Source organism: Ricinus communis, chromosome 2, assembly GCF_019578655.1.
Source record: "Ricinus communis isolate WT05 ecotype wild-type chromosome 2, ASM1957865v1, whole genome shotgun sequence".
NCBI lineage: Eukaryota > Viridiplantae > Streptophyta > Magnoliopsida > Malpighiales > Euphorbiaceae > Ricinus > Ricinus communis.
The window spans coordinates 15,699,175-15,710,684 of record NC_063257.1 but is presented as its reverse complement, the minus strand read 5'-3'; the positions used below and the strand labels follow the sequence as shown (position 1 = coordinate 15,710,684).

The 11,510-nt window shown below is 32.8% G+C and overlaps 1 protein-coding gene and 1 non-coding gene across 2 annotated transcripts; one reads left to right on the top strand and one right to left on the bottom strand.

Moving 5' to 3' along the window:
• Positions 1–1,770: 1,770 nt before the first annotated feature.
• On the top strand, positions 1,771–1,878 carry LOC112534988. Its single transcript, XR_003079195.1, has one exon. It is a non-coding gene; the product is annotated as a small nucleolar RNA R71 (small nucleolar RNA).
• Positions 1,879–5,230: 3,352 nt separating this feature from the next.
• LOC8280530 (cation/H(+) antiporter 15) lies at positions 5,231–10,987 on the bottom strand. Its single transcript, XM_015719758.2, has 3 exons — positions 10,358–10,987; positions 8,959–9,963; positions 5,231–8,775 (listed from the first exon to the last, which is right to left on the bottom strand). Exons 1-3 carry the CDS (start codon positions 10,610–10,612, stop codon positions 7,591–7,593), a joined length of 2,445 nt encoding a protein of 814 aa, XP_015575244.1. The 5' UTR covers positions 10,613–10,987; the 3' UTR covers positions 5,231–7,590.
• Between the last annotated feature and the right edge of the window lie 523 nt (positions 10,988–11,510).

Sequence of the window (11,510 nt, the reverse complement as noted above, 5' to 3'; positions counted from 1 at the left end):
TGTTAATGCAACTTCTAACTTATCATCCCTATCCTGTAAGTATGTTTCATATACAAAATAGTCCATACAATCAACATATGAACATTCATCAATTGAAGTGCTAGAAGATAGAGTCAGAGAACCAAGCACTTTAATTTCTACAGTCTCTCCCAAGACTGTCATAGTCAGCTTTCCATTGTGCACATTAATAACTATTTTGGTAGTTGCCATGAAAGGTCTACCAAGGAGTATTGTTTGTTCCTTATCCCTTGTTGGTGTATTTCCATGTCAAGAACCACAAAGTCAACATGGATTATTAGTTTTCCTACCTGAATAAGCAAATCCTCCACTATGCCTCTTGGATACTTTATTGACCTATCAGCTAATTGTAGAGACATGGTAGTTGGTTTTAATTCTCCCAAGCCAAGTTGTGCATATATCGAGTATGACATCAAGTTGATGCTTGCTCCCAAATCCAACATGGCTTTAGCAACTTTCTTATCTCCCATTGTAATATCAATGGTAAAGCTCCTAGGATCTTTCATCTTAGGGGATAATTGTTATTGGAGAATGGCACTTGTTGTTTCAGAGATCATAACTTTCTCACTATTTTCATATCTCATTTGATTGGAATTCAGCTTCTTGAAGAACTTGGCATAAGCTGGCATACTTCTAATAACATCCCACAAAGGCAAATGTTAACTTTGGAAATCATATCAAAGATTTCAGAAAATTGTTTTTCCTGTTTGCTTTCTTTCAATCTATTAAGGAATAAAATAGAAGGCTTGTAAGGCTCAGCTGCCTTATGAAAGTCAAGTCCTGAAAATGCCTCTTTATCTTTCTTCTTTTGCCCAAGATTGGATTCTATTCTTTCTTCTTTTTGTACTCCTCCTTCAGTTATTTCCACATTAACTAGTCCATCTTCTTTTGAGGTACCTACATAAGAAAAATCTTTCTCAATTAAGGTTTCAACATTATATCAAATAACTCACCTTCTTTAGAATAGTGATAGCTTTAGCTTGCTTAAGTTGACTTGGCAAGTTCTTTTTCTTGTTTTCTTGTACAGCTTCAGTAATTTGCCCAATTTGAGTTTCCAACCACTTCATTGAAGCTTCTATAGAATCAGTTTTCTTTTCATTCCTCTTCATTCTATCATGGGTAGCTGTAGTAAAAGATTGGAGTGTTTCCTCCAAGCTTGGGTTTCTTTGAGGAGCTTGTCCTTGATTTTGAATGGGGAGTTTTGGTTTCTTGGAAATTGAGGCTCTTGGTTTTGATATTGGAGCTAATTTTGGTTCCTCAATATCTTTGGTGGGCTGTGGTCATTATTTCTCCATAAAAAATTTGGATGGTTTCTCCAACCTGGGTTATATGTCTTGGAATATGAATTATTCTTAGGTTGCCTAGGCTAATAAGATTCCATCAAGTTAACCTGTTCATAATCATTTGTTGCATAACTCTCATAAGATGAGCAAACATTAGTACCATGACCATAAACACCGCATATACCATAAACCTCATTACTTAGTACATTCTTAGTTGAAGCAAGTATTTTAACTTGTTTAGTTAATTCAACTATTTGCATAGCCATCTCATTATTAGACACAACTTTATTCACTCCTACTCTTTTTGTTCTCACATTCTTTTGTTGTGAATTAGCTCCTAACATCTCAAAGATATCATAACCTCATGAGCAGTTTTTTCCAACATAGTACCCCCAGCTGCATTATCAATCATACATTGATATTGTTATATTAAACCATCATAGAATAATTAGTTAATTACAGGAAGTGGGTATGCATGGTATGAGTATTGTAGTAAAAGTGACTTGAAGTGATCCTCTGCTTCATGAAAGGATTCAGTATTCTTTTGATAAAAGTTAGAAATTTCAGCCCTTAATTCTTTAGTCTTTTGATATGAGTAAAATTTACTTAAATTTTTTTTGACATACTTCATCCCAAGTTCTCAAAGAATTAGGAGGCAAGGTCATTAACCAAGACTTTGCTTTTTCTTTTAATGAGTAAGAAAAATATTTCATCCTTAAGTAGTCCTCATTTAGTCCAGATAATGGAAATGTATGAACTATAGCATAAAATTTCCTAATAAATATTAATGCATCTTCACTAGGCATACCATAGAATGAAGGGAGCATATTAAAATGCATGTTCTTAAGTTCATAATTTCTAGATGCATCACCTAAAACTATGCATGAAGTAGTGGTACCAATTGTGGGACGAGCATAATCCTTCATAGCCATTTGCATTTCAGCAGCTACTTGTCTTTGGTCATCAACCATTATTTCAATCTCTTCTTCAAATTCTTCTTCAACCTTTTTTTTCAAATTCTTCTTCTCCTCTTGAAGGTACAAACTCGCTCTCTACTTCTTGGTCTTCTTCTGCCTTTTTAATAGCTGATCTCAAGTTGTAGGAATTTTGAGTTGATGAATCACCTGATCTTGTTCTCATGCTAGGCATACAAAATCAAAGGAAAAATTTCAGATTTATCAATTTAAAAGTTAAATTTAAGGACAAAACAAAAATACATAAACATGCAACACACAAAAATACAAGAAACAGAACTTGATAATTAATCAAATATAATATTGACACAGTTCCTCGACAACAACGCCAAAAACTTGATGTCTCAAACTTAATATTCGCAACTGTACAAACACAATGATAATACAGGCAAGTCCATCACGAGGTCAATCTCACAAGGAATTGTATAGCATATACTTTAAAGACCGACGATCACACGAAACCACTAAAAATGAATCCAAACACTCTAAGCCAATATTTTAAGAGTAATGCAAGGTTTATAAAAAGAAATTAAGTGGACTAAAAAGTAGATATGCAATAGAATGATTTATGTAAACTATATCATAAAATAGTATTTATTCTAGCCAATACTTAGTAATTCCCTTATTTTTCCTTAAGTCCAAATGTAATGAAGAGATGATGATATGCCTTTTCCCTAAGTCACTCAAACTAATGATGTAACCTAAGTTTTTTATACCAATATAGATTAAAATAAATATAGTGTCTCTAATACAATTAACCTAAAGATTTTCAAAATAAATATTATTATTAAATTGATATGATGGTCAATTATCAATAATAAATGAAACTAATAAAATTATGAAGGTAAAGTAATCATTCATTAGACTCATAATAGATAAGGTTCATATACAAGTAAAAGCCAAACTAAATACTTATGGAAATTAGCCTGACATATTTAATTCAATGGTCATTGTAATTAAATAGAAAGACATAAGAAACATAAAACAAAAAATCAAAGCTCCCTCAAAATTCAGAAGTTCTTCAAGGTATGAAGATGATTGATCCTCACTCGCCACGTCTTGAAAAACTCTTTAATCTTTGAAAGAATAATGCAAAAACTCACTAAAGTATTTTCAGAAGATGAACTATAAAGAATTTTCAGAGAGAATAATAATCATAGACGGGTCCCCCCTTGTTTAATTAGTCTCTGCCATTTGTAGAGATTCCTTTTTTTAGAGTCCTTCTCTAAGCACAATACTACTATAGTTATCCCCTTAACTGTCTTAAATGAAATAAACAACTTACAAGTAATTATCCTTAATTACATAATAATTAATTAATTTCCTCTTGTGGATCTTGTATTTTTCGGCTAGGCCTACAAAATTAATAGTCAACGTGTCTTAATTCTAAGCTTTCGCAGCAGCGATCCAATTAAAGCTCATTTATGTATATTTAGCTCATATTCTCTCTTTTTGGCTATTATTACTTGAACTTAGACAATAAGGCTCAAGTGAGATAAGAATATATATTCTCCACATATTATGTATCTAAAACATACCAATAAACCACTAAAATACTTTAAATATATATATATAATAGGAACCTATCAGTAATGCATATCTAGATTTGGAGCATATGAGATTTACCTTGAGTTTGAAACTAATTTTATATGGAAGATTGAAAATCTATGATACTTAAATTGTATTTATGTGTTTGGTTGAAATGAATTTCATAACATTTTATGAAATTTATTTGTAAGTTTAAAGTGTATGTATTTATTTAAAATAAAATTTCATTTAGAACTTCACATAATTAAATTTGTGGTATAAACTTATAACTAAGTTTATATATTTCATAAGACTAATTTTTCAATTTTATCATATTTTATTTTTTTTATCATATTTTCTCTCTATAAACTTTTTTTTCTTGTAATAATTTATCTATAATATAATATCTATTCATTTTAAATAAAGTTTATAGTGTTAATTATTTAATATATATACTAATTCTTTTGCAAATGAAATAATTTTTTTAATTGATTTTTATCAAACACATAGTGAAATTCCAGTCAACTGAAACAAATAGGAAGCTCAGTGATAATAAGTGCATAGCTGAATGTGAATGGTTAACCAGTCAATGCAGCATAGATAAGAAATCATTGAACTAGCTGCTGCTGCTTGCTAGCACGGCTAAGTAGTAAGAACCTTGAAACAAGGTCAAGCAAGCTGATGTCCCTTTCCTTTTTGTTTCTTTTCCGAGATGAAGGGATGATGCAAATGGACATAATTTAATGGGACATTTACAGAACTACGGGAAAATGCATCCAAATTTTTGTTTTTTACGGTCACCCTCTTTTACTTTTTTTTTTTCAAAATTCTTTTTTTATTTTTCTAAAAATATTAATTTATACCATTCTTCTCAAACTATATTATTAATATTCTTTTGATATTTTATTGATATCCTCTTAATATAATTTTATTACCCTTAAATATATTTTTTAAATTTTATTTTAATCATATCTTCATGTATTTTAAATTATATTTATTATGTTATAGTATATTTTTTGAAACACACATCTTCATATCATCAAAACACACTAGTTGCTATAAAAAATATGTAGTATCATTCAATTCATAAATACCAAACATAAAGATATAAAATAAAAATAATAAATTTATTTCATTTGGCTGATTTCAAAGTAATACAAGTTAAAATCATATTTTATCGGTATCTTATAAGTATATTTTTAATATCTTTTTTCGTATGAAATTCAAAAAGGTAAATTCATAATAATACAAGTTAAAATAAAATAAACTTTTAGTATCTTTTAGATCTACTTATTTTTTTTGACAAAATTTTGAGAAAATAAAAAAATCTAAAATAAAAACTGAATTCACAATAATACAAATTAAAAATAATATCTTTTCGGTATTTTGTAATTATACTTCTAGTGTCTTTTTCTTTTTGTATCTTTTAGGTATACTTTTAGTATTTTTCTAACAAAATTCTGAAAAAATAAAAAAATATATAAAATAAGAGTTGAAGTCACAATAATATAAATATTGTAAAAAATATCATTCGAATATCTTGTAAGTATACTTTTGATATATTTTTTCTCACGAAATTCTAAAAAAATCTGTATAAACAAAATTTAAAAAAAAAAAGAAACCGTTTGACCGTAAAAAAGAAAAATTGAAAGCTAACATTCTGTTATAGAGAGAGTGAATAGAAAAAAAGAAAGTAGAGTGAAAAAATACTTATGAAAGAATGAAAATCTAGCATACATTCATTCATTCATTTTCTGGTATATATATACATAACAGCTCTTGTAACTAACTTGATGAGCTGGAAGCTATCTACCAATAATAATTTAGCCAGCTAAGCTAACAACTACACTAATCAACTATTTAGCCACATCATCTGTAAATGAAAGACTTGTTACATTTGTTGTTGATTTGCATTCAACTGAACCACTCGAAATAGACTATTCTTGATCTGCAGTGTGACTGGATTGAGCTACATAAGCTGCTTTAGTATTGGTAAATAGCCTGAAGCACTTTGATTTCCATTCTAATTCCTTGTTTTGTTAAACTTCAAATGTGCGGGAAATCCAATGATCTTATAACATTTCTCTTTCACATGTCCAACTTTACGACAGTGTGAGCAAAAAAGATTAGGATTAACTGTCATTGCAGCTCCATCAGTATAGTTCAACGAACTAGTATGCAAAGTCCTTTGTGACTCTTCTCATAGCACCATATTATACACTTGATCAAGTGTGGGAAAAGGTTTTAATAGAATAATTTATCATCTCAATCCTTGATATGTCTCATTTAAACCATTTAAGAATCTAAACACATATTCTGTTGAACTCATCATTACATTTACCACAAGTACAATGTGGAAAGGGCTTGAAACTTCGCAATTCTTCCCAAACGGTGTTCAAATCAGAAAAATATGTATCAACAAAATTTGTACCTTGTGTAATTGTGCATAACAGGTGACATATCTTTGTGTCATCAGGTTGAGAAAACCTTTGACTCGACTTGTTCCAGATCTAAGAAGCATTATCCATATAGAAGACAGTAGATACAAGAGAAGGTGAAATGGATTTTAACAACCAAGCAACCAACAGGTTATTACATCTTGTCCATGGTTGAAACTAAGAATCTTCAGGTTTAGGTTTTGCAATGGTTCCATTTAGAAACCCCTGCTTGTTTCTGATGGATACAGCAAGTAAAAATGATATTCTTCAGGAAGCATAATTGCTTGATGTAAGTTCAGATGTAACTATAAGGGAACTATGATTCTCTGAATGGTGCGAGAAGTATGGTGAAGCTGGATCTTCAAGAGGATTAGAAGTTGAAGTTGCCATGAGAAAGAGCTTCAAATCTTTGACTACTTTGGCCAAAGATCTTGAAAAGATTGAAAGGAATTATTGAAAACTAATTACAGATTTGGAAAATAGAAGTTGAGACGATTCTAGATCTATAAGTTTTTCAGTAAAGAAGAAGAAATTAAGGAGGGCTAAATATGTTTGGCAACTAAGAAACATAAGGAAATTTAGAAAAGAAAAGAATAAAGCAGGAATGCTTGCTCTGATACCATAAATACTAACATTCTGTTATAAAGAGAGAGAGTGAATAGAAGGAAAGAAAGTAGAATGAGAAAATGCTTATGAAAGAATGAAATCCAGCATACATTCATTCATCCATTTTCTAGTATATATATAGATAACAACTCTTGTAACTAACTTGATGAGCTGGAAGCTATCTACCAATAATAACTTAGCTAGCTAAGCTAACAACTACACTAACCAACTAATTAGCCACATCATCTTTACAAAAAAAAAAAAAAAAACGGACACAGTTCCAAACTGCAAACTCAGGTCAGGACTTGCGACATCATTCCACCTCTCGAGCTCCAATACTGCATTCTATAAAAGGTTCATTTAACTGAAGAAACAGCACCATGCACATAAATATGTTTGCGTTATATCATACCCACAGCTGAAAAATGATGATGGCTTGGCTTAGAATGCAAGCATTGTCCATAAGTTCTACATCTTAATTCTTAAGAAATTTTCTTAATATGGCACATTAATCTGAAAAAACGAAGACAAAGAAGAGTCTGCGCATCTATAATTTAAAGTTGGCTTTTACATATTACTAATTTGTGTTCCTAAACTAGCTTAAGAAGTGGGGAAAGAAATGGAAAAAATGGAAAAACAAAAGCAAAAAGAAAGAAACCGAATTGCACACCCATGGGCCACATGACTCATAGATTAAACTGGTTGTTGCAATTTGGTGTGTAAACTAAAATCTATACACAGTCACTATTGAGTATGTGGTAACTCTTGATTCTGAATTATATTTATATACCTCTCAGTTATGTTCTCCTCTGGGTCGCGCATTCCCCATACCCTTGTTTGTTGTTGCACCACCAATATAGAAGCCCCCAGTTTACAATCTCTAGCAGCAACTATCTCTCCTACTGGCCCCAGCTCTTTATCATGATTCCACCTCTCAAGCTCAGACATCAACTTTGAGTCTCCATGTCGCTTCCCAACCATGACAAGGTCGTAAGCATTGTCCATTGCTCCAATACTGGCAAGAACATCTTTACTATCAATCACCACCTCCTCTATGTAAGAAGCACGCTCATTCCACTGAGCGTTAAACCTGAATTCATCCAGGATTTCACAATCAAGCATCTTGCTTCTTGCTGTACCCTCTGTCACTGGTATTGAAATTTTGAAATGTAACAAGGTGACTAGGACACAAGGATTCTTTGACATACGTCCAGCATATGCTAGCGCTTCTCTATCATCAGCACCCCCAAAAAATAGCAGAGCAACCCGATAAGCTGAAGTCTCTGAATGTAAAAATGGAGATTTTCTTGGGTTCCCACGATCAAGAAGGATCCCAACAGAACAGGGAGCCTTGTCAAGCACATTCCTATTGAGGTGCCTATACACATGAAAGTCTATCATTTTCCCGTTTATGCATTCTCGGTGAAACGGCACAATTATAAGAGATATCCTGTGTTCTAATGCAAGTGAGCACACATCGTTGTGCATTGTTGCACGAGGTGAAATGCCTTTGTAGCAATGGACAGTGACATGGCCACAGCTTTCTTGTCCAAATCTATTAAATGCATTGAAGATCCTTTCTGACTGAGTTGGGCATGGAGAAGGTTTGTCACGTGGCCTGTAGGCCGTCAATAGGGAAGAGGCACGTCCAGTGAGCTTAATGAGGTGGAGGACAAATAAACCGATAGGCTCCTCTTTGGTAGCGTTGGAGGCATTAAGAAGCGTCATCAGTGTCTGGACATTGTCCTGGCTATGGATACAAGCAAGTATCCGTAATTCTTGATTTCGACGATGGTGTTGTATTGTCCTCCTTCTGTATGCCAGGAACCTCCTTGAAGGATCATACAGGGTTTTTACAAGGGGTGAGATTACTCCTGTTACAACCACCACAGATATAATCATAATGGCGAAGCCTTCATCGTTCAAGACCTGCACATAAATGGATTTACTTGCATTGATCATGCATATAAATTCAACCATGTTCTAGGTTTCTGGTAATCATGCAGTAATAAGTTGTTGGCAGAAAATTACTCATCTATATATGGGTTGCCTATGATTTAGATGCAATCACGCCAAGCACAAGTTATAAGGAAATATAGAAAGATGGCTTACATTGGCTGTCCTCCAATCGTTTATTAAAATCAGTTCAACAATGCCTCGTGAATTCATGATAAGACCAAGGGAGAGGGCGTCTCTGAATGGAATTCTACAGAAGAGAGGAGGTAGCATCGTCCCTATAAGTTTCCCAAAGAAGCCAACTAAGAAGACCAATTGAATTGCACCCACAGTCTTCCACTTTTGTATGGTAAAAACGTTCGTCTTCAATCCACATAGAGTGAAAAAGATGGGTGTTAGCAATACTGATACAAAGCAATCAAGCCTCTCTACTAATGCAGCTCCTAATGGTGGCCCGTCCGGTATGACCAAGCCTACAAGGAAAGATGAGATTAGAGCATCTATTCCAATAACTTCACCGATGAATACGCAACCCATCAATGCTACAAGAGCTATAAAAGTGTAAATTTCTTTCACAGGTTTTCCTTCTGGGGTACGTCGAATCGCCCATAAGGCTGCTGGACGTATTCCAAACACAATAAGGCTGAGAAGGAGGATGGCCGATAGAAAAGACCCCATTGATGTTTTCAGTGATTTTGCAATAGCGATATCTGCTGCGTAACTCATTGACATAGTGAACCAAAAGCAGAGGTCACATATCATTGAAGAAGAACTGGCAAGCCGTCCAATTTCAGAATTAAGGATCCTTAGCTCAGCAAGAAAGGTTGCAATAACTGGGAAGGCTGTCAAAGATTGCAACTTCACCACTAGCTGAAGCACCTTGCAGGTACTTTGACTCAATGAGAGCAAATGGCAGAGGACCAATCTAGCAAATGCAGCCAGCGCATAAGGAATGCAGAAAGCAACAGCCCCTATTGCATATACCCGTTTGCCTGACCTAAAAATGATTGAGGGATCCGTCTTCACCCCAATTAGGAAGAGAAACAGCATGAAACCAAAGATTGACAGAGTCTCCAAGATAGTCCTTCCCTTTGTTGGAAAGACTTTTTCTGCGAAATTCGAGTTATGCCCAAGAACTGAAGGACCCAGAACTACACCACCCTGATTTTAAAAAAATAATTATCATCAAACATGAAGCATCAGATATAACATCTAATGTTGGACATGTTTATGAAGAAAACAATCTTTCCCTTTTTAGAATCCATGCTTGCAGGACCGGAAATTGACAAGAAATGATCATTGAATAGATCTTAGAAACATTAGAAAGAAAAAAACTTGTTACATGAGTGTTTTTGAATTTGTCAGAATCCTATCCTACATAAGTTATTTCAAACCGTTGACTGCAACTCATGACAATTCATTAACGTTGTTACGGAGAATGACACATCTAACATGCCTAAAAAATGAAATTACAATAACCAAAACACAAATATATTTATTGCAAAATAACACGTAAATATATTGCATGAATAAGTAACACGTAAAGGGATCTTACAAGGATCTGAGAAACGATAGAAGGCTGACCAAAGGGCTTAAGAAGAATGTAAATAGAGCGGGTAAAGATAGAAATGAGAGATAACTGCAGAAGCAAGAGAGGGAAAGAGAAAGAAAGAGGATCGTCACCAAACCAAAAGCCTCTTGAGTTGATATGACCCACAACCTCGCATACAAATGAGGCACCAAATCCAGCCCCATTCCCAAAACTAATCCGCGAAGGGCTGTCAGATGATGAATTATTTGATTGTGACATTTTTTATCATGATAAAGAAAAGAGGCTCTAGGAAAGATGAAGAGAAATAAATTGAAAGAAAATGAAGGTGAAGGAGGTAACCCATTTTACAGAATATGAGAAATGGATGGTTGAGAGAAGAGAGTGAATAAGAAAATGGAGAAACACAAACAAGGGTAAAGCATAGCATAGGTTGTCGAATTCATGCCAAAACAAACCGGCTTGCCTTGGCCTCATTTTGTTGGCCTTATATGAGCCAGAACTCCGACAAAGCGTGAGTTTTTTTTTTGGAAAATTTAGAGAAATGCCTAAAAACAGGAGTCGTTAACTTTTATACCAGCAGATATAAAATCTTACAAAAATACATTCATGACCAAAATAATTACTTTTGTACAACCTACGAAAAGCACGCATGCTCAAAGCTCCAAAACAACGGATCTAAAAAGTAAAAAAATCGCATCATCTTAATCTAACAAAATTATAACACCAAATTTCAAGAAATTAATCAGAAATCTCGATAATAATTTGTGATGCACAATAGAAACAACATAACAGAAAGCTTCTTCAACATATATTCATCAAATTCGAATTTAAAAACAGATAATCCAATCTCATCTATCTATTTTTTTTATTTCTTGTTGTTTTGAAAAAATACATTAAAATCCTTCAAAATAAATACATTATATTATTTATTTAAGTACTTAAATATAGAATAAGATGATTAAAAAATTTAATTCTCAAATCTAAATATAAGTAAGTAATCAAAATTATTCTACAGAAAACCTAGAAAATTATATATAATGAGTATACAGAGTACAAATATATCTTTTGAAATTTTATAAAAACATATTCAAACTCATGTGTTATTAATATATATCCTATAAAGTATTTGTATATTGACTATTATATTGATATAAAT

Excerpts from the sequence above, each read along its gene's own strand:
- LOC8280530 (XM_015719758.2), bottom strand. The coding sequence starts at position 10,612 with ATGTCACAATCAAATAATTCATCATCTGACAGCCCTTCGCGGATTAGT. Across the intron at positions 9,964-10,357 it reads CTATCGTTTCTCAGATCCTT|GGTGGTGTAGTTCTGGGTCC; the intron begins GTAAGATCCCTT and ends TTTTAAAATCAG. Across the intron at positions 8,776-8,958 it reads ACGATTGGAGGACAGCCAAT|GTCTTGAACGATGAAGGCTT; the intron begins GTAAGCCATCTT and ends ATTTATGTGCAG.